The following is a 22,518-nucleotide window of genomic DNA, read 5'->3' on the forward strand; positions in this document are numbered from 1 at the left end:
ACGAGCGACAAGAGCAGCAACCAATCACGGAACAGCACGTTCGGCTTGCGGGCCAACGCGGAGCAGAGGGATGATTTGAGTCGGCGAGCAGTGCGAGGGTCGTCTGCGGAGTGGGGCATGCTGGAACTTGTAGTTTTTGTGGGCCGCTCGTGCGGGCGGGGAAGGGAATGAAGCCTTCAACAGTTTTGGCCTCTAGTCACTGGTCGCGTCCCTGGAGTAACCTTTCTCAATCCCAGGAGAAAGGAGTTCTGAACCGAAGGCGGAGACCTGAATTCCAACTCCCGCTCCGCCTAGAACTCACTGGCGAGCTTTTAGACGTCTCCGGCTTTACCGCCCCCAGCTCCACGTCTTTGGAAATTTAGAATTCCCACAATTATTTGATGGCGTCCACTACTTCCAGTTCCTCCGACCCAGTCGGGTTTCAGCAGGAGGAGCAAACCGGGATACTGTCCCAGTGATGGTTGGGACCCATTCGGATCCAAACGATTGTAGCCCCCGCCCTGTGCAGCAAGAAGCGTCTGTGAAAGGTCCAGGAAAGCTGGCTGTGGATCATAGGTCGAAAACTGATAGCCCGCAGCCAAACAGAGCTCTTGCTGATGCTATTTAAGTAAGTGACTTAACTACTGATATTTTAATTAGGAGACAAATTCGCAGTGGAAACTCAAATTTCCAGCTTCCCAAGAAAAATTGGAAGATCCAACCACACTAAGCTCATAGGGCTACCCCCATGAAAATGCCTTCCTTTTCTAAATTAGTCTCCATTCTGAGCGGTAATTTACAGCACCTGCCTGGCCCCTCTAGCCACTTGGATTAATGACTCCTGTTATAGATCACAAGGTGGGAGAGTTGGTTCCTTGTTCCTTTACGAAGTTGCCCTTTTGAGTGAATTAACTTACTCAGGATTAAGTGTTGAGTCATCTTTTTAAAATGTGACTTTATATACAAACACAAACAAATATATATACATATGTGTATATGTAACATACGTGCAACAACAAAAGCCCAAGGGGTATACCCTTCCAGAGATGTGTCTATATCTAAGCAAACAAGAACATGAGCATTCCACTAGACCCCCGTAAGGGCTGGATACTTATCAGCTATAGTCACTACTGAATCCCCAGCATCTAGAACAGTGCTGGGCACATAGAAGGTGATTAATAAATAATTGGTGAAAGAATGAATGTTTGTTCTAGAACCTGGAATAGGGTCATGAAGAATCAGCAGTAGTTTGTCAAAAAGAGGAAAGGCACTCTCAGCAAAGAAAACAGGAAATGCAAAGGCCAGGAGGGATCCTTGAAAGCATAAAGAATGCAAGCAGTTTGGAATGGCTGAGGAGTGGTAGGGAGAGTTTGGCTGAGGCCAGAATTCTAAGGGCCTTCAATTCCCAGCTAAGGTACATGGCCTTTTCCCAGAAGGCAATGGGATGGTGTTAAGCATGGGGGTGACCAATATGGGTTTCTCTGGCTCCAGATAAGATAAGGAGCCAATAAGAGGTCACTGTGACCAGATAAGAGAGAGTGGTGCCTGACCCAAGGAGGTCTCCACAGGGAAGGGTCATCAGAAGTCCCATGGTGGGGGAGGGTATAACTCGGTGGTAGAGTGTGTGCTTGGCATGCATGAGGTCCTGGGTTCAATCCTCAGTACTTCCATCAAAAATAAAGAAATAAACCTAATTACTCCCTCCCCCCCAATAAATAAATAAAAATAAAATAATAAATATATTTTTTAAGTCCCACAGGAAAACTAGATATCAGTAACTAATTAATTCCCTGTGAGAAGCCACAGAAAGAGAAGTTGAGAAGTGTCCTGTGGAGTGAAGAAAATTAAACAAGGGCTATGAGATAGTAAGTCCCAGGGTTGGCTGGAGTCCCTGGGGTAAAGATGTGGTCAGAGCTGAAACTAGCATCCATGGTGGAGTGGTAGGGAGAGGCAGAAGAAAGCCTTGCTCACCGACTCAAATCCTCCCTCTGCTCCATGTTGGCCCACAAGCCGAACGTGCTGTTCCATGATTGGTTGCTGCTTTTGTCTCTCTTAAGAACCCATTGCTGAGGCTGGCCGACAGCTGCTGCTTCTTCTGCAGCAGGAGAGGATGCGCTTAGGAGGAGTTCCCAGGCAGATCCTGTGATTGGGTCTTTGCAGAGAGGAAGAAGCGCTGTTAGAGACGGGACCAGCGGTGGCCCAGGCTCAGCTCCTGATATCCCAAGCACAGACATTCAAGGCAATCTCTAACTTGTCTAAACTTGGGTGACTCACTTCTCTCAGAGTCCAGTTTCCTGATCTGTAAAATGGGAATAATGAGCACCACTAACAAAGAGGTTATGAGGATCAAATGAGGTCACGTGTGGGAAAGACCCTATGAAGCTAGGCCTGGATCCACAGCACAGTAGACAGGCAGGCAGTCTCCAGTCACATCACACACCGTATCAACCTGTCACAGGCATACTGACGCTGTCAGACATCTTATTAAGGCCCTCTTGACAATGTGCCAGGCCCCAAAGCAACCCCCAATATACACCCCAAGTATGACCAAATCCCTCTCTCTGGGTGGCCTAGAGCAAGGTGTCTGGAAAGAGGTGAGTTAGGACTGGTTGAAGAGGTATATTAACTAGGGCAATGCTAGTAGCTATAACAAATAGACCCTAAGGTGTCTAATGGCTCCAAGAAGTTGATTTCTCTCTTACTTAGAAGTCCAAAACTGGTGTTCCTGGTTGATGAGTGGCTTGCCTCCTTATGCTGATGCAGAGATCCAGGCTCCTTCCTTCTTGTGCCTCTACCATCCCTTAGGACTTCATCTTCTCCATCCAGCCAGCTAAAGGGGAGGGCATACACGGCTTAAAAGCCTCGGCACACATCACTCCACTCACATTCAGTGGCTGGGAACTAGTTGGCACATGGCCACACCTGACTGCAAGGGAGGCTGGGAAATCAAAGTTTAGCTGTGTGCTCAGGAGGAAGAGGATGTGAATTTGAGGTGAAGAGTCACTCGGTTTCTGCCTCCTAAAGTTTCAGGTCATGACCCAAGAAGGGGGCAGTGAAATAGAGGGTAGCATATGAAAGATGGGGTGTCATCTTATCCTTGTAGAAAGAGGGGCCCAGAGTGGAGCAATGGGCGACTTGAGGGCTACAAGTAGCCCCATATTCGGGCAAGATGCAAGTCCTGTAGCAGGCGTACGCTCACGTAAGAAAGAGGCCCACCGAGGACTCTGGCTAAAGGGCCTGAGTCCATCTGGGACTGGACCAGGGCTGAGAAGGCAGGGGGCCCCTTTTCAGTCAACAGCACTACACCAAGGTGGGACTTTTACGTGAGTGACTATGAACGCACAGCTGCTTTTGGACACAGAGGCACCTGATCTGTTCCCTGCCCAGTGGGTGAGCGTGTGCATCCCTGGTTGCACACGTCACTGGGATGTCTGAGTTCATACGTGCCTGTGTGCAGGTGTGCCTGTCACATGTACCAGTCCAAGGGACAGTGCATACATATGACCGAATGCCCTGTTGTCCCTGATGAGGGAGAACCTGTGTGTTTCTGACCTGTACACCTGAAAGGTCTGTGTGTGCATGACCATGCGTGCAGTGTATCCATTTGTCTGCACACCCAGGCACAGGCCTAGGAAGGACAGTCTGGAGGTGTCTCGGGACAGAAGTAGTGCTCTGCCCGTGCACAACTGCCGGGGGAGGGGTGCTGAGTGTGCACACGCCCAGCACCCAGCAGGTGTGGGCTCGGTGTGGGCTCAGTAACGTACGTGAGTGAACACTCAGGTCCCAGTGGACACGTTCCTACGTCCACAGGAGCCCCTGCAGGGCGTACAAAGGTGCCTAGGTGTGCGAACGTGCACTTCTGTGTGCCCAGACATGAACTTGGAACCCTCTGGGCTGGACCAGACGAGGCTGGACTCCTCGCTGGGCACACAGAGGCCTCTGCCATGTGTTGGTGCCTGCGTGGGACACTGCCAAGGGTGTGTTGGCAGCATGAGTGTGTGAGCGTGAACGTGTGTGTGCGTGTGTGTGTGTGTAGGAAGAAGCGTTCGCTCTTAGACCTTGCTTCTTTCTGTGGTTCGGTTTCTATAGAGACACTTCCTGTGGCAGAGAAAAGAGGTAGTGAGCTGGTGTTTCAGGATGTGAGGGCCCGCAGGAGCGGAGCTGGGCTCTCTCCGCCGCCTGCCTGTCGCTCTGCAAGCTCTGGCCGGCGGCGCTGCCCACAGTCCCCATGGTGGGCACCCCCCGCAGCGGGGACCCGTGAACAGCAGCGGCATGCCAGGGAAGCCCAAGCACCTGGGCGTCCCCAACGGACGCATGGTGAGTGCGGGCTCCAGGCCAGGCCCATGGGGAGGGGGTGGGCACACCCAGGGTGGAGCCCAAGAGGCACACCCGGCAGGGCTGGGCAAGAGCCTGCATGCTGCCAGCGGGCGGGAGAAGCTGGGGACAGACAGCAGCAGGTGGTGGGACCTGGTGCCCTTACCCCAGGACCTTCCAGATGGCTCTGCTGGGGACCTGGGGCCACTCTGAGGGTGAGACCAGAGGAGAGCAGGCACAGGCTTCTGGCCCAGGCCCCACTCGTCTCCTACCTGCTACTTTGGCACCGTCTGGGGGTGCCAGCATCCTAGGGTAGCAGGGACATCTGGCACGCCCTTTGTCCCCCCGGAAACTCCTATGGGGGCCAGAGATCGGCCCTCCCCTCTTCACCCAATGACCTGATGCCCAAGGCCAGGTAAGGGGCAGCCCTTACTGGGTCACCGCCCTCCTCTTGGACCTGCACTCCCACCCTGAGGCTTCCTGGCAGAACTCGCTGTCCTTAGGCAGCGTGGGATGGGTCAGCAGGGACAGACCAGGTTGGTACAGCTTCTGCCTGTTCTATTCCCGGGCTACTAGGAAGAGTTGGGGGAGCTGGGCACTAGGGTGCCCCTAGCAGCAGCTGCCCCACCCCCTAAACCCGCTCTCTGGCTGCTTGGTGTCCGGGTTAGAGCTGCCCTTGGACAGTCCAGGGTCTTTATTCATCCAGCAGATGAGAGCGGCTGCGCCAGGCTTTTCTTCTCTCCCTAGGACACCAGCCCCTCCTAAAGACCCCAGGAAGGCTGGACAGTGTTCTAGTCTCTGACCCAGCCCCAGCCTAGTGCTTTAGGACCAAGCCAATGGGTCTAGAGAGACCTGGGTTCCAACCTCAGCTCTGTTGTCCCTTATAAGAGGGTCCTCTCTGACCTTCAGTTTCTTCATCTATAAAATGAGGAGATTGGAATGTATTTCAAAGGCTTGTTGTGATGATTAAGTGGAATGATGAATATGAGGCCCCTGACCCATTGTGGGGGCTCCATGAATGTCAGCCCAATACCTCCCCTTCATTCTCAGCCCCTCTTCAAGCATCCTCTGCTTCACCCAGAAGCTGAGCCACCCCCAACCCCACTCCTCCTCCCAAGCCCCAAGGCCTGTCCCCACACCTCTTCCTCCAGCTCCTTTTTAGTGCCCAGCCCCAGGCCAGCTGGGTGGGAGACAGGCAAACCCCTCCCAGCGGGCCCAGTCCCCCTCCTCACTATCTCTGCCATCAACCTAACTCTGAAAGTGCAAACACCCATGGGCCTCCCATTCCCGCCCTGGAGGCGTGACACTTGGCTCACCCCTCCCTGGGCATCCAGGCCGAGGAGGAGCACGCCCACTCTCACGTCCACCCCAAGCGGGCAGCTGGGTTGATGCTTCTCAGCAGTGCCCAAAACTGCAGGACAGCTGAGGGGACAGATCCAGCCCCTGCCCTTCCCATGTCAACCTGTGGCTTCTCTGCTCAAAACTCATTCAGAGCAGGGAGGGGGCCTGGTCTCTGCCCCGAGTCCCTGCAAGCCCACCGACACTCTGGCTCCTCTCAGCAACCTGCCTGGGCCCGTTCTGAACTCTGCCAGCCCTTGGAATTCCAAGGGTCACAGATTGGCCACTTGCTGGCCATTGTGCAGCTTTCTGAGGCCACACTCAGCTGAATGGGGAGGGGGAAGGACAGAGAGGGATGTGCATAGACATGGGCCAGGTGTAGGCTTCCTTCCACGAGTTACCTCCCAAGGGAGGCTCAAAGGAGTCATGACATGCCAAGGGCAGCTGGTAAGGAGAGGGACCCACGTTTGAACCTGACTCTGTGCCTGGGCTTCTCCACCTCCCAGAACTGCCTGGCTCTGTCCTCCTCCACCTCCCCCTGCCGCCACCCCCACCCGCCACCACCTTCGTTCCCTGCTGAGGCAGCTTCATTTGTCAGCCTCGTCTTTCTGCCACTCAGCTTGTCAGACAGTTGCGATGAAACCTGTCACTTAGAGATGGCTCCAGCCCCCCTCCAGAGATGCCTTCGCACAGTCCCAACAGCCACTTACTTCATTTGTTCGCTCACTCAGTCATTCAACAACCCCCCCTTAGAACCTGCTCAGTGCTGGCCCCCTCCCAGGCATCAAGACCCAGGCCCATTGCTCTAGCTCCCCGTCTGGCAAGGCACAAAATGCACAGGTGCGAATACCGGCATAAAACTCCGGTTTGGGTAAGAGCAGCAGCTCAGGGACAGAGAAAGCTTGAGGAGGATCTGGGAGGGAGGACAAACCTCTCCACTCACTTCGAGCATTGTTGGCACGGGAGATGTCCTGAAAGGATGTACCAGCTGGAGGAGGGAATGGCATGGGGAGAGGCCTGCATATGGGGAAACAGTGTGTGTACAGGGACACGGCCCAAGGGCTGGCGATCCTAAATCCTAGAAAGGGGCGGTTACCATCGCTCTCCCGAGGTCCAGCTAGTCTTCCTACCTGGGGACGCCTGCAAGGCAGAGCCCACTGTACCTGGAGTCCAGCTCGGAGTCGGGAGTCAGCTACACAGAGATGACTCAGGCTGAAGGGCCAGGCAGCCAGGACTCTCTGTGGGTTTACCTGGAGAGAACTCAGGGCCTCAGTCTCCCCAATCTAGGAGGAAATGAGATGATGGTATAGAGGGCTCAGCCCAGAAGATGCTCTCAGTAAATCAGCCCTTCCTCGAGGTCTGATCCCTCCAGAGGGCAGAGTTCATCCAGGAGCCCCTGGGCCCTCCACCCTCAACCCACCTTACCCATCTCTGCCCCAAGGTCTGAGGCCCTGGGCCTCCCCACTCCCTGGTACGTCTCCTGTTCACCCAGGGAGGCAGCTCAGTGGAAGGGAGACCTCAGGCTCGAGTCAGGCACACTTCAGGCCTAATTTCAGCTCAGCCGCATCTCAGCTGCGTGATTTCTCCGGGCCGAGGCTTCCCTATCTATAAAACGGAAGTAACAATACCTGCCACACAGGATGAGGATGTGAGGATGTTGGGAGAACACAGATGCATGCTGTCACTGTCAGAGAGCACCTGTCACACAATCGGAGCTCAGGAAATGTCAGGCCTCCCTCACCTTAGTATTCTCAAATACCTGCAGTTCCCCCAGGACCCATTTTCAAAGAAAAAAGTCTGGCAAACTGAGGCAGGACGATGGGTCGGGGGTGCCACTGGCACCACACCCTTCCTCATCCTTTCTTCCCCTTTTCTCCCATCCACTCACCACTTCTCCTCGGGCAGGCCAGGCTGAGATGGGGCAAGGCCAGCACCACTCAGCACTACTTCCCCAGACTCGGGAGCCTGGCAGATCGGAGCCCACTCTCCGCCTTCACAATTGGGGCCTCGCTCATCCTTCCCAGCAGCCCCTGGAGGTTGGGAGTGCTGAGTCCCATGCTACCCTGGGGGAAACTGAGGCCCAGAGAAGGGAAGTTACTTGTCCTGGAGTAATGGATCTGGAATTGGGCCCCATCACTGCTCCGTCCCGCCTCTGGATCTCCATCCTGTCTTAGCCCCAGCTCTATAGGTTAACAGCTAGTGAGACAAGAGGGGCCTGGGAAGAATGGCGGGCCACAGAGATGGGTGTTCAGAGGCAGAGCATCCCTGGCGAAAGGAGTGCCAGTGCCTCCTGCCAGGGCAGAGGAGGGCTGCCTGGCCCTCATGGCTGCTTGGGAGCACTTGGGCAAAGAGGTGCAGGGTGACGAGGGAGTTCGGGCTGGTTCCCTCCCCCAGTACAGGCCTGCCCACCAGGAGCTGCCATGCTGGCAGGATAGAGGCCCAGATATGGGTGGGCAGAAGTGTGGTGGGCAGGGGGATTCGGGGCGGCTGGTGTCTGGGGATGACTGATGTCAGTGGGCAGGGATTGGAGAGTGGCAGGGTGCAGGGAGCAGGAGCAGATCCCAGGCCAAGGAAACAGCAAAGCAGGAAGCAAGAGTGTTAAGGGGTGGGGGGAAATAGAAGCTTGCTGGAGGGTAGGATGGAGGTGAGGGGGAGGGCAATAGGGGAGGCTTGAAAGGGTTCATTAGTCAGGCCCAGGCAGAGCTGCTGTAACCCAGCAACTGCTCTGCCTCCCAGAGCCGGGAGTGGGGCCCGCAGAGGGCCTGGGAGCCCGTCCCACCTAAAGACACAATACATTCAACATGATGGAAACAATAAAACCAAAGAGGAGTAAAAGCCAGCCCAGGGCCCTCTGCCCTCTCTGGCGTCTGGGCCTGCCCGTGCGCACCTCCCCCGTCCCCCTGGGGGAAGTGGGGGGCCATGGAGAGCTCTGAGCAAGGGAGAGGCTGAGTCCCAAAGATAAAGGGGGACTAGAGAGAGGCCGGTGGGTGTGGGAGGAGGGAGGGCCAGGTAGCCACCTAGCAGCAGGAGAGGGCAGGAGGGCAGGGGAGGTAAGTCAGGATGGTTCCCAGAGACCTGGGCAGAGGGCAGTGGGTGGTGACTTCTGAGGCTGGGAACAGCCCCAGAGCAGCGTGGGGAAGAAGAACGTGGGGCAGGCAGGTGGGGGCAAGAGGGGAGATGCCAGGAAAGCAAAGAGCAGCTGGAAAGGACCTTGAGCTTCAACTTGTCCCCCTCACACACCCCAGGAGTTAGGACTTTGTTCTGCAGCCTCGGGAAATGTCTTGGATGAAGGAATCAGCCCAGCCACCCTCTGCACAAGCTTTCCCTGCTCCACAGCAAGGTCTTATCCCCACGCTCCAGCTAGGAGAGGCTCTGGGAGGGGCCCAAGTTTGTAAAACCAGAAAAGGGCAGGGCTAGGATTTGAATCTGGGTCTGATAGACCTGATACCTGTGCTCTTCCCTCTATGGCAGGGCTCGGCAAAGCTGAAAGCCGGAGCAGGGTCAGACACCAATGCTAATGCAACAACAGCAATAATAATGGGAATGGTCCTTGATTATTTATCACAGGCCAGCTAGTGCTCTGAGTTCTCTCTCTACATGTATCTGACTTATTTAATCACAGCAACCCTGTAAAGTCAGGACCATTATTTTCCCCATTTGTATAGAGGGAGAAAGTGAAGCACAGAGAGGTGAAGTATTCTGTCCAAAGTCACACAGCACAATTTTGACCTGCTTTCCATATATAACAAAAATGCATCAAACGGGCCCCAGAGACCTCTGAGGAGAGCATGAGTCCCTTCTAGGGGAAGCAGTTGCTGCTCGGTGCCAGCCAAGGTTGCCCCACTGGGAAGAAGCTTAGGGTAGCTGTGGCCGAAAGCTGAGGTTTCATGTAAAACTCCTGACTTTTAAATGTGGGAAACCCCTTGAAAGTTTAAAAAAAAAAAACCCATTCTGATATTAATAATGTCCCACCTATTGGCAGGCCAGCTCTTGCCCACAGATGTGTGATCCAGCTGCTCCCAGGCGGGACTGGGGAACAGAGAGGGAGGGAGAGGCTTTCTGGGGAGGAGAGTTGCAGACCTGATTCCAGTGGGGATGGGATGAAGGGACAGGTGGTGGAAGGGCCTAGTGAAAATGTAGGAGGTGAGAGGGAGGGAGGAATTGGGGCTGAGTCAAGCCCTGGTGTTGGGAGCCCAGGCGATGGGAAGAAAACCGACGGCAGGGAAGCTGGTTCAGTGCCTTGCTTTGGTGGCGGCAGAGGTGGCTTCCATGTGGGACTGGCTGAGCTGGAAGGGCTTGTGGGACATTGGGGTGGAGATGTCAGCAGGAAGTCAGCTACGTGTGTTTGAAGCTGGGGAGATGTGGGAGGGAGAAAGGGCCCAGGACAGAGTCAGGGAGGGGTGGAGGCTGCCTCGTGTGTGTAGGAGATGGTGAGGAAGCTGGAGGAGCTGCTAGGAAGGTAGGAAGCCCAAGGGAAACCACTGCAAGAGTCATTTTGAAAGGAGGGTTTTTCTGTTTCACTAATGGTTGGGATTCCCAGAGAAGTCGGAGCTGTGCGTGGGGCTGGAAGGGCTGGGGTGGGGGAGCAGGGAGGATGGGATTGACAGTGTGGTCCGTAACCAACAGCATCAGCATTGCCTGGGGGCTTGTTAGAAATGGAGGGTCTCAGGCTCCATCCTGGACCCCCTGAACCTGACTCTTTGGAGGTGCCGCCCTCCACCCCCGTCATTCTAAAGCACACTGAAGTTTGAGAACAGCTGCTCTCTGCTAAAATACAGCACCCTATGCCCTGCCCAAGGTGGGGTGTTTCCAAGAGGAAACAGTTGCAATCAGGAGATCCTCAGCTACAGAGGCACATTCTCCTTTCCTCAAAGACAACAGCAAACACTGATACAGCAATTACCACATGCTGGCCCCTGTTCTAGATGCTGCAAATAGATTAAACTGATTTGATCCTCACAGCAGGCCCAGGAAGTAAGTTACTATTATTATCCCCATCCCTTGTTTACAGATGGAGACAAGTAACTTGCCCAGAGTCACACAGCTAGTAAGTGGCAGAGACAAGTTCAAAAGCTGGTGCTCCTACCCAGCATGCTCTACCCCCAGGCTAGGCCAGTGGGTGCTGGGGGTCAACCAGGCGGTGACTGGAGGGTCCCTGGCATAAGTCCCAGCACACATCGGTTGGCACATGATGGAAGGGAGCCAGGGGCAGCCTGAGCAAAACCCTAAGCAAGCAGTGACCTGGCTGAGAACGTCCAGCATGGCCCTCCACGCAGGAGAGAACACAGCTCCAGTCCTGGGGACTGAGCCTAGAACTGTCTCTTGAGAATCCACCCTGAGCTCTACTCTGACTTTCTACCTTGGGTTTCTTGTAGGTTCTGGCCGTCTCGGATGGAGGTAAGTGACAGAGGGTGTGAAGGAAGCCTGGCTGTGGGTGGGGGTGGGGGCTGAGGGGGTGTAAAGGGAAAGAGGGTGGGGATACCCCTGCCACTTGCTGTCTTTACAGGGAAAGTACCGGCAGATGGGGTTGGACCAGGGGCTGGGGAAGGCCACAAGGCTCACCTGCACTTGTCCATCCCCCCGCAGAGCTAAGCAGCACGGCGGGGCCCCAGGGCCAGGGCGAGGGCCGAGGCAGCTCCCTCAGCATCCACAGTCTCCCCAGTGGCCCCAGCAGCCCCTTCCCCTCCGAGGAGCAGCCTGTGGCCAGTTGGGGCCTGTCCTTCGAGCGGCTGCTGCAGGACCCGCTGGGCCTGGCTTACTTCACTGTAAGCCCTGGGGTGGGATGGGGAGGGCGGCTGGCAGTGGCCACCATGGGGGGGGAGGGAGGGGGGCAGGGGAGAGGGCATGGATGGAGCCTCAGGCTGACTCCCATCAGCTGCCTCATCCAGCCTTTCTTTGGCACTCTCCTGCTCTTTTCCCAGCTGGGAAGTTTCCTTCTCTCTGCCTCTTATTTCCTCTCTGTGCCTCCGGATCTGACCCCATCTGTCTGTCTGGACCTATCTGTCTGGCTTGGCCTCTGGGACCTGCCTCTATATCAATCTCTTTGACCACATCCCCTGACAGGGTGTCTGTCTCTGACTGCCTCCTCCTTTCCCCCACCTCCAGGAGTTCCTGAAGAAGGAGTTCAGTGCGGAGAACGTGACTTTCTGGAAGGCCTGCGAGCGCTTCCAGCAGATCCCAGCCAGCGACACCCAGCAGGTGAGGAGAAGGGTGAGCTGAGGCAGAGAGGTGGAAGCAGGGCCTGAGCCATTACCCTGACCTTCTCCTGCCCCTCCTACCCCAGTTAGCTCAGGAGGCCCGCAACATCTACCAGGAGTTCCTGTCCAGCCAGGCGCTGAGCCCAGTAAATATCGACCGGCAAGCCTGGCTCGGCGAGGAGGTGCTGGCGGAGCCTCGACCGGACATGTTCCGCGAACAGCAGCTTCAGGTGAGCGGTCCCAGGGGGCGTGGCATGGGGTGAGGGGCGTGGCCTCGGGGAGAGCGATGGAGCAGAGGCGGGGCCAGATCCAGGGGCGAGGCCGGAGCGGCCAGGGCGGCGTGGGTAGGGTGAGGAGGAAGAGAGCAAATCTGGATGATGAGACCCTGCTAACTTCACGGGAAGGGGTGCGGGTCAGAGGGTGATGGACCAAAGGCGGCGGTGAAGGGAGGGTTAGGGGCGTGGCCAAGAATAAGGGCGGGGACTGGAGCAAGGGGGTGGGTGGGAGGGGCTAGGGACTTGTTCCTTAGGTTGGAGACCCCGCCAAACCCAGCCCCGGGAGCTGGTCCTGGGACTCGGGCGGCGGGCAGAGCGCCCTCTCTTGCTCACCGCCTCGGCGCGGGTTCCGCAGATCTTCAACTTGATGAAGTTCGACAGCTATGCGCGCTTCGTCAAATCCCCGCTGTACCGCGAGTGCCTCCTGGCGGAGGCCGAGGGTCGCCCACTGCGGGAACCCGGCTCCGCGCGCCTCGGCAGCCCTGACGCCACCAGGAAGGTGCGGACCAGGGGCTGTGGGGGGCAGGCGGCCGGGTGCAGATCCGCGGGGCTGTGCCCACGGTCAGCCTGCGGGCTGGGGCCCGTCCCAGTGCCAGTGCCTTCCCTGTATCTTGCAGAAGCCGAAGCTGAAGCCCGGAAAGTCGCTGCCGCTGGGCGTGGAGGAGTTGGGGCAGCTGCCGCCTGCTGAGGGCCCTGGGGGCCGCCCGCTCCGCAAGTCCTTCCGCAGGGGTGAGGACGGGAGCCGGTCGCAGAGATGAGTGGGGGCGGGAGTTTGGGCAAGGTTTGAGAACACCGGTCCTGCAGCCCGTAAGTCTATGAAAATTGAAATGCAGATCACTGTGACCCCCACGTTCCCCCGGTGGTTCCGTTCCCACGCGAGACCCCAGAAGTTTGAGAAGCCCCTTCAGTAGCGAAGCTTCCAGGAACCCTAGCCACGTGAGACCCCCGCAGGAGGGCTCCAGCTACTTCCGCCCCGCTGGAGACAGTTCTCAGCAGGAGCGTGGAGGAAGGGGGCCTGTTTTCTCATTCTCCCTCTCCCTTAGAACTAGGAGGCAGCGCGGCAAACTCCTTGCGCCGGGAGTCCCAGGGCTCCCTCAACTCCTCGGCCAGTCTGGACCTCGGCTTCCTTGCCTTTGCTAGCAGCAAATCTGAGGTGAGCCAACTGCTGGGGGGAGACGAGGTGTGGGCTGGGGCCACCACTCAGGCCCCTTTGTGTGGCCGCTGTCATTCCCAGTCGCTGGCCCCACTTCATCTCCCAGCTTGACCCACAAGGCCAGACCCTCAGCCTCCTTACTTTCTCCTGTCCTTACCACACTGGGCCATGCATGTCATGGGTGCACATCCTCTTCAGCCGATGTGTGTGCACGAGTGGGTGTCCAGATATGTAGCAGTCAGTGGGTGGACCTGTCTCTGGGTGCCCATAGTTTGGGTGAGCATACATGTATACCTGTAGGAGGACATGTCTTGCCTGCCTACAGGTGTGCCCTTGGGCATGTGTATGCGTGTGTGTGTGCCTCAGTCAGCTTACCTGTCTGCATACCTGTCTGTGTATCCTTGCTTGTGTACACATCACCTTCCCCAACACCTGTTCTGAATCAGAGCCACCGGAAGAGTCTTGGGAGCTCAGAAGGTGAGAGCGAAAGCCGGCCAGGGAAGTACTGCTGCGTGTACCTGCCTGATGGCACAGCCTCCTTGGCCCTGGCCCGACCTGGCCTCAGTATCCGCGGCATGCTGGCAGGCATCTGTGAGAAACGAGGCCTCTCTCTGCCTGACATCAAGGTCTACCTGGTGGGCAATGAACAGGTATGAACTTGGCCTGGTCCCCAACTCTCACTCCTTTCCTGATCCTAATCCTGACCCCAATCCCATTCCTGAGTCTGCTCAGCCATGACCCAACCCCAATTCCATTCCTAATTCCAACCGCATCCCCTATTCTCACCCCTTTCCTAACTTCAGCCCCCACCCAACTCCGAAGCAACCCAGCACCAACACCTCACTCAAACTCAGATATCCACTCTCATCCCACTAAAATCCTATCCCGGCCCCATCCCCATCCTATTTTCCAGCTTCATCCATCATCCTTTCTGTGATGGTCTCTAGGAGGTAGATTCAGGGAAAACCACAGTTAGAGTTGGGGTTTCCCCCCATCATTTCCAGGATTCAGACTGCCCATCCCTGAAATGGCCATTTGGGGGAGCCCTCACCTCCTCTGCCACCAGGGCTGCCCAACGGCACCTAACCTATGAGAAACTTTACTTTGAGTACAAACTAGCATAGCTTTAAAGAGGAGTCTAGGAGAAAACTCTCTTAAACTAAACCATCCAGTAAGGGGGAATCTAAAGGAAGCATAACTGCATCCCAGAGAGACCCCCTCAGGACTTCATTTGCCCAGTAGACAGTTCTAAGGCCCTACCAGGTGGGTGGGCAGAGCCACCCAGGCTGAGGCCTTTCCTCCAGGTCCAAAGGCTAGAGGTGTGCCAGGCAGGATGTGATCAGGGAGAAGGAGGTGAACTTCCAGAGAGTTTCTAGGGCAAGCTGGGCATTTCTAGTTGGTCCCAGAGGGCTTCATGGAAGAGGCAGCAGTTGATGGGGATGAGGAGGAGTTCGCCTGGCAGATCTGTGGGGGGAGGACCTCCCAGGCAGAGGTGGGTAAGAAGTGCAGGGCATGTACAGGGGTCTGGAGCGTGGGAGTGTGAGGGCAGCAGTAGGAGGAGCTCTGCCCACTTTCTTGGGCTGCCCAGGCAGCCTCGGCAACCCAGATGGGTTTTTGTGTCTGCTAATTTTAACTTCCGCCCACACTCCACCTGTCCCTGCAGCACAGCCCAGGCCTATTGCCTGGGAGAGGCTGCCTCCCAGCCCTGGGCTGCTGCGCCCAGCAGGGCCTCAAGGGCGGTAATCACTACAGCTACGTTTGTGTACCTACTGTGTGCCAGGCACTGTGCTAGATACTTTACACCCTTCTGGCCTCACAGCTGTCTAGGAGGGAAGAGAGCCCTTCTTGCAGTGAGGAGACAAGAAGTTCCTTTATAGGTGGGGATGGAGATAAGTGGACAAGTGTCAAAAAAGGGGCAAGCCCTGGGTGGCTGACCAAAGGTGGGTGATGAGGCAGGAAATTCATCCAGCTAGTCTGGTTGGGTTTCACATGCCTGAGGGACAAGGAGCTGCTGTTCAAGAGGCAGATCCTGACCTGGCTCAGGAAGAGGTGGCCCCATGATTCAGGACTTAAGCCTGCCCCTTACCCAAGCAGCCCCATTACCATTTCATGCCCACCTCACCCCCATGTTTCCCATAACTCTCTGTTCCTTTTCCATGTCGGTCCAGCATTCTTGCCACCCTTCTCCCTGGCCTTGGCCATACCAGGCTTCCATCCAACCTGATCTCTTACTCCATCCTCATCTCTATGGCTCACCGGTCCATTAGCCCTTCCCTCTGACCCTTAGGGAGTCTCAGCGGCAGCCATGGCAAGAAGTGATGGTGGTTCCCTCAGACCCTGGGGATGGGGGAAGTGGGGAGGAGAGAAGGGATTCTGAGACCCTGCCTGGTTGTCTGCAGAAGGCCCTGGTCCTGGATCAGGACTGCACCGTGCTGGCTGACCAGGAAGTGCGGCTGGAGAACAGAATCACCTTCGAGTGAGTGTCTGTCCTCCCAGCTTTGGGTCCGGGGTCTCAGCACTCGCTTGGGGCCCAGTTCAGGCGGCTGTTCTCCCTCCATGTCCTGCCGCTCTGCTAACCCCGCCCCCTGGGCTAAGACCCCGCCCCCAAGCCGCCCCACCTCCCCTGTTCAGGCTCCACCTCCTCTTGGGCCTGTCCCAGGTGGGTTGGGGAGCCGAGGGGCCGGCGCTCAGCCCTTGTGCAGCGTTAGGGTCCCGTACAGGCTCGAGCTGGCGGCGCTGGAGCGCGTGGTGCGGATCTCCGCCAAGCCCACCAAGCAGCTGCAGGAGGCCCTGCAGCCCATCCTGGCGAAGCACGGCCTGAGCCCACAACAAGTGGCGCTGCACCGGGTGAGATGCGGGGCCGCGGGGCAGGGGCGGGGCGGGGCGGGGCGGGGCGGCCGGGGTGGGGGGGGCTGCCTGTCCCACGGCCTGCTGACCTGTCCCCGCAGCCAGGAGAGAAGCAGCCGCTGGATCTGGGGAAGCTAGTGAGCTCGGTGGCCGCCCAGAGACTGGTTTTGGACACTCTCCCAGGTAGGGGACGTTGGCCCCGGGGCTTGGTCCCCCAGGTCTGCCCTGACCCCAGAGGAAGCGGGGTTCAGGGGGAGGCAATCAAGAACGGTGGCGCTCTCTGCCGCAGGTGTGAAGATTCCTGAAGCTGGCGACACACCCCCTTGCCGCAGCCAGGTGAGCCAGAGGCGGGGCGCCCTCTTCTGCCCACTGTGTCTCCCCTCCCCGTTGTGGCTCTGACTCTATGTTCTCGCAGGGTGGCCAGCCTAGAATCCAGGACAAGGCCGCCGACCACCCTTCACTGCCCCTGAACTCGCTGGCCCAGGCGCCTAGTAGTATCACTGGGAAGCGGCAGACTTGTGACATTGAAGGTACGTTGGGGATGATGGGGACTAGGAACCAGAGGGGTAGGGGACCAGCGAGGGTGGGTGGCATCGGAGAAGCTTGAGCTGAGGCAGAGGCTTGGATGTCACTGGGGCTGGAACAGGGTCCATTGGGGTTGGGGGCATCAGAAAGGCTGGATAGGGGGTAGGAGGGGTTGTTGGTGGGGGGGTCAGGGAGGCTGTGGCCACAGTAAGGAGAACGGGACTATGGGGGGCTAGCATAGGTGGGTCCGCACCCATTGGCCCCTTGACTCTGCGGCCACCCCCAGGGCTGGTGGAGCTGCTGAACCGGGTGCAGAGCAGTGGAGCCCACGACCAGAGGGGCCTTCTGCGCAAAGAGGACCTGGTGCTTCCAGAATTTCTGCAACTGCCTGCCCAAGGACCCAACTCCCAGGAGGCCTCATCACAGACTGAATCCGCGCCCCAGCCCAAGGGGGGCCCCTCGGACTCCTCTGTGCACTCGGCCCTCTGACAGCTGCCTGCCCGTCCAGGCCGGCTGCATGGCACCTGGCGGGCCAAGCATGCCATGGGCCCGCTCTGCATGCCCTGTCTGTGCCATGAGTGTTCCTGGCCCCTTCCTGCCACGGGCAGGCCCGCAGGAAGAGCTGGGAGGGGGTGGGGAGGGGACTCAGAGGAGTGACACTCCTCAGCTGCCACCACTTGGTCCCTTACAGGCTTGCTCGTCCATCCCTTGCTGCCAGGCCACCAGGGGGAGGTGCAGGTGTGCCCAACATGGAGGGGCGGCGTTGGCAGTGCCAGCCTCCCCACCATGTGCCAGGCCTCAGCAGGGAGTGGGAGGGGCCGGCCCTTCCCCGGGGAGCTGGTATGAGTAAGGCCTGGGGTGCAGGCAGGCAGCCTCTTCCTCTGCCCACAGACTCTACTGGACATACAGATTTTGCAGTTGGCTTGGGGCAGCTGGGTTTGTCCTGGATGTAAGATATTGTTATTATAATAATAATTATTATTCTGCCATGAGGTGTGTTCCTTGTGTGCCAGGCTACTCTGCGTGCCCCTCATAAAAAAAATACTGCGCTGCCTCCGTCACCAGGGTCAGTGCCAGGAAGTTCTTGGGGACCTCAGGATGTGCCCCCCAACTTCCTGTTGTCAGAACCTCTCTTCCTGACTACACAGAGTGTGGGGTGTGAGTGTGAAAGAGAGAGACAGCCAGAGGGAGGGAGGGAGGGAAGGAGGAAGCGGGGGAGGGAGGGAGGAAAGGGAGGGAGGGGCAGACCCCTCTGGGGAGCTGTGCCTCTGCTGGTATCATTGTGCTGTTCCTCAGTCTTTGGCTCTGAGTCCAGTGTTAGGTCACCGTCCTCTGCTTCTACTGGGGTCTGAATATGTCTCTGTAGACTTGGCACTGGGCTCCATTGGAAGCATTGAAGGCCTTGAGGAGGACACTGGTCTCGGAGCCTATGCGGGGAGGGAGAGCAGGGAGGACCCCAGAAGGAGGGTCCCGGCCTGCAGGCGGGACTCAGTCCCCGTGCTGCTGTGACCCAGGAAACAAGGGAACGTGGGAGTGTTGAGAAGGCACCTGGGGAGTGAGGGGCCCTCTCGACTACCTCAAAGAGGTCGAGCTGCCTTCCCCACTCCAGTTCTTTGCACTGGCTGTCCCTTTTGCCAGGACCTCCCCCACCTGCCCCCTATCTTGTAACTGGCTCCCCCACCTTGAAGTTCCTGGGAAAGATCAGTAGGGGGTGCTGGTCTTTCTCTAGAAGTCAAGCATAAGACTTCCTCGGGGGCCCTCAGTCCGTTTTGTTTGGCTGGGTTAGCCTGACCCTCTAGCTGCGGGGCGGGCTCCTGAGCCAGGCCTGGCCACTCCGCGGGATGCAGGGACGATCCTCTGACCACAGGCAATCCCAGTCCTGGTCATTTTCTCCCATCCTTTGGGGATTTGCAGAAAGGACATGCAGGGAGAGAACCTACATGTGAAAGAAGCCAACACAGGAGAGCTCCGGAGAGTTAAAGGCAAATGGAGATTCCTGATAAAAATTATCTCAACTCCTAAATTCACCCACGCCCCGGTCAGCCACTCCTAGACTTTCTCATTAGGCAAGCCAGGACATTCTTTCAGTCTGTGTGCTCATGACTCTGAGTGTGGTTTCTAGAACTTATACCCACAGAAGTCCCGCTTCACTGAAGATCTCCACTTACACCCCTCAGAAGAGCTTTCCTGCTCACCTTGTGCTGTGGTCTAAATGTCTGTGTCCCTGGGAACTCATATGTTGAAAACCCAACAACCCGCAGAGTGATGGTGTTTGGAGGTGGGCCTCTGGGAGGTGACTAGGTAATGAGGATGGAGTCCTTGTGAATGAGTTTAGGGCCCTTATGAAGAGGCCCCAGAGAGCTCCCCCACCCCCTACCAGGTGGGGACACAGAGGTAAGCTGGCTGTCTCCAGCCTGGAAGAGGGTCCTCACCAGAAACCGACCACGTTGGCACCCTGACCTTGGACTTCTGGCCTCTAGAACTGTGAGAAATAAATTGTTGTTGTTTACAAGCCCCCCAGGCACTGGTATTTTTGTTATAGCAGCCAAATGGACTAAGGCAGCCTATATGAAGTGCTTCCCAACTTTGTTCTCTACCATTTTAGCCAGTTTTTTTTCCTTCTCGGTGCTCAGCCCACTCTGTAATGATTTTGTTTACTTATTTATCCTTGTTCATTGACAGAGTGATGTATGTGCCCTGATAGCAGGGACCTTGTCTATCTTAGTCACTGCTGTGGCCTGTAGGCTGACAAATGATGCTGTCACTGCAGAGAGCCCCAGTGAAGGATGCAGGCAGGGGACCACATAACACCAGGGCTACAATGTGGCCAGAGATGGGGGTAGGGAGGCAAGCCCACGTCCCTTCCCTTTTTAGCGGCAAAGCCGCGCTCACACCTCCTGGGCCCTGGAGCTTCTCCCTTGTGACACCTTCCATGTGCCCCAGGATAGAGAGGTGGGGACACCAGATGAGAGTTGGGGTATTTTCCCAACTGGAATATCCTGCAGGCCAAGCTCACCCTTCTGCAGACCCCCATCCCCATTCCCAGCAACGATGCCTGTTAGTCTTAGGGACCAACAAGATTGTCCTGCGAGGAAGAAGTTCACAGGCCAGTTCAGGCCCTGCACAAGGAAGAATTCACACCTACCGAGGTCCCCAAGTTAACCCTTCTCTATTTTTTTATCTCATTTTTGTCTTCACAATGTTTTGGACACTCCTGTTGGGGATGAAATGAAGGCTGCAGGAGGGGAAGTGACTAGCCCGGGATCATGCAGGGTATTGTCACCTGAGTGTCACCAGCACAGGCTGTCTGACTCAGGGACACACTCCAGGGAGGGCCCAGATGCTGTAGGAACCTCTGTTTGAGAGCCAGGGCCCTTTCTGGGGAGGGCACATTGATATGGCTACTGGAGGGGTAGTTTGGGGGTCTCTGCTAAAAATTAAAAACTGTGTGACTTCAGCAGTGCCATAAAGAATCACTCACTTCCAGGCACAAGGAGGCACATCCCTGCAGGGTTATCTAGGACCTGACAACTGGCAAAAGTGGACAGGGGTGGGGCGTGGGGTAACACAACACAGGGTGCTGTGTCCATGCTCTGCTGTACCACACAGCAGATGAAGGACTGGGGACAGCGTGTCCTGCCATAGAAAGTTCTCCAAGACGTGCTACTGTTCAGGAAAAGAAAGCAGGGCAACGAATGTGGCATGATACCCTTATATAAACAACAAGCACACAGGTGCTTATAAATGTACAGAAAGGACAGAGAATGTTCTAGAAGGAAACATACCAAACTGACAGGGAGATGGGAAAAGGACCAGGACTGGGGGTAGTGGTCAAAGAAGACCTTTGCCTTTGCTTCAGTTTTTTAAAGGATGCCATTAAAAATAATTAACATCACAAAGAACTCTCCAAGGCCGCTTCTTTGTCCCTGCTGGCCTGCCACCCCTTTCTCCAGAAGTGGAAGCCAACTCCTCCTTCCAGGGCTCCAGTCCACTGCCCCCTCAGCCTATTTTGGCTGGCTGGGTGTGTCCTTCTGCCACAATCCCCTGGTGACCTCCTCCCCAGCACACCCTCTGAAGCAGCCCTGGGCCCTCACCATCCCAGCCTGGCCAGGCCCCATCTGCAGGGATGGGAGTCCAGGGGCACCAGCTGGTCAACCCGCAGGGCTCTGTTTCAAAGCCACTGCCCAGAGCTGGACTCCTGGGTGGTTGGGAAAATTAACAGAGCTGCTTCCCTTCCTTCTAGCAGGTGGGAAGCTGGGAGGGAGTTGGCCTGTCCACCCAGAGGACCAGGGTGAAGGCAGGGAGAGGACACACATCCACTGACCACTCTGCAGCCTCCAGCAACCCCATCTTACAGAGTTCGTTGACTGAGAAAGCAGGCGTGACTTCCTCCAGGACACCCATGGGGCCCATGTGGCTCCAAGCCTCCAAGAGAGAATCTTGCCACCTGTCTCTTGTCCCCCGCACCTGCCTTGACAGCCTTGGGGCTGGGGAAGCAGATGGTATGGGCTGGGCACAGCGTGAGCACAGGGCACACAGTGACCAGGGCCCTGGGCCAGGCTGGGGGCAGGCAGAGCACAGCTGTTCCCCTGGAGCTGGGCAGCAAGTGCTGACGCAGCTGTGGGCCAGTGCCCTGGGGGCAGCCCCCCACCCCCAGGGGGGAGCACGAGGTGCGCCCTGCAGGGGGGCCTGGCCTGGTGATCAGGTGACTCAGATTTCTGGGAGATTAGAGGCTGGAATTCAGATTCCCTGGGGAAACAAAGGTCCAGATGGGGAGGAACACACATGGTTTTGGTTACATTGACTCAGATGCAGCCAGAGCTGGGCACAGGCCCATACCCACTGCACAACTGCAGGGGGCACCATTCATGTCCACTGTGGTCCTGGGGGGTCCAAGAAGAGCTGGAAACATGAACACGTGGAGGTGTCCTGTGACTCCTTCAGGGTCTGAGTGAGGGGTACTCTGTGACCACCTGAGTTCTGGTCTCCAGAGGACTGTCTGGAGGGTAGAGCAGAGGCAGAAAGCCAAGGAGAAGTGCCGCTGAAGCAAAGCCCCACCTCCAGGCCAGCCCAGGGTGCTGGCCAACGGGATGGAACGGCCGGCTGAGATGGGTGGGCAGGGATGATGCCACCAGCCGAGGAGGTCACCATCTTCCTGCCGAGGTGCTGAAGGAACCCTGAATCCAGACCGTGACCTTGGAGCTTGGAGTCTGGAGCACAAAGCCTGGATCTGGAGCCTGAAGCCCAGACCCAGAACCTGGAGCCAAGAGTCAGAAGCCCAGCCTGGAGTCTGGAATCTGAAATTGGAGATTAGGGCACAGAACCTGAAACTAGAGCCCCAAACTTGACATCTGATGACTGAAAGGAGATCCCGAGACTGCAGCTCAGTTCCTGAAGCCCACCTGGAGGCCAGAACCAGAGTGGGGACCCCAGAAGTTGGAAACAAACCCCAGGCGGAGGCCAGGACCTGAAGCCTGAAGCCAGAATTCAGAGTTTCAGGTCTGGAACCCAGAAACCAGAGCCTGGGACTGCCAGCTGGGAGTCCATAGCCTCATGCTCAGGCCGGGTCCCTGAGGCCAGCGTAAAGGGCACAGGGCTGGAGCCACCTAAGGAAGGGAGCTGTAAGGGAAGAGGTGATTTCTGAGAAAAGCCCAAAGCAGCCTCAGCTCTTTTGGCTGCACACTTTGGCCTCATCAGTCAATAAGTGACTGGCGCCTGGGCCACCAGGATTAATCGTTACACAGGGAACTTATTCCCCCACGCAAGGACGCAGCGTCCTCAGGTCAGCCGCCCCTGCGCTGGACCCACTGGATCTAACGTAGCCTTGGGCTCCCCCTCTGGAAGTGGGGCTCGGATGGGAAAACGTCTCAGGGTCCTGCCTGCTCTGGGC

The 22,518-nt window shown here is 57.0% G+C and overlaps 1 protein-coding gene and 1 long non-coding RNA gene across 4 annotated transcripts; one reads left to right on the plus strand and one right to left on the minus strand.

The window, feature by feature from the left end:
* Positions 1-1,742: 1,742 nt before the first annotated feature.
* LOC135319482 (uncharacterized) lies at positions 1,743-7,217 on the minus strand. The gene is made up of 4 exons (XR_010378124.1): positions 7,057-7,217; positions 6,795-6,914; positions 2,682-2,809; positions 1,743-2,131 (listed from the first exon to the last, which is right to left on the minus strand). It is a non-coding gene; the product is annotated as an uncharacterized LOC135319482 (long non-coding RNA).
* On the plus strand, positions 4,083-17,617 carry RGS14 (regulator of G protein signaling 14). 3 transcript variants are annotated; one of them, XM_064480130.1, is made up of 15 exons: positions 4,083-4,296; positions 11,007-11,028; positions 11,218-11,396; positions 11,737-11,829; positions 11,915-12,058; positions 12,459-12,602; positions 12,721-12,832; positions 13,147-13,256; positions 13,703-13,906; positions 15,656-15,732; positions 15,959-16,103; positions 16,205-16,286; positions 16,393-16,439; positions 16,528-16,633; positions 16,915-17,617. In XM_064480130.1, exons 1-15 carry the CDS (start codon positions 4,252-4,254, stop codon positions 17,115-17,117), a joined length of 1,713 nt encoding a protein of 570 aa, XP_064336200.1. In that variant the 5' UTR covers positions 4,083-4,251; the 3' UTR covers positions 17,118-17,617. The 3 variants fall into 3 exon arrangements, with proteins under 3 accessions (XP_064336200.1, XP_064336199.1, XP_064336201.1); XM_064480129.1 differs by having other exon boundaries at positions 4,084-4,296; positions 16,519-16,633; XM_064480131.1 differs by having other exon boundaries at positions 4,085-4,296; positions 15,977-16,103; positions 16,519-16,633.
* Positions 17,618-22,518: the final 4,901 nt, after the last annotated feature.

This window comes from Camelus dromedarius, chromosome 27, assembly GCF_036321535.1.
Source record: "Camelus dromedarius isolate mCamDro1 chromosome 27, mCamDro1.pat, whole genome shotgun sequence".
Lineage (NCBI taxonomy): Eukaryota > Metazoa > Chordata > Mammalia > Artiodactyla > Camelidae > Camelus > Camelus dromedarius.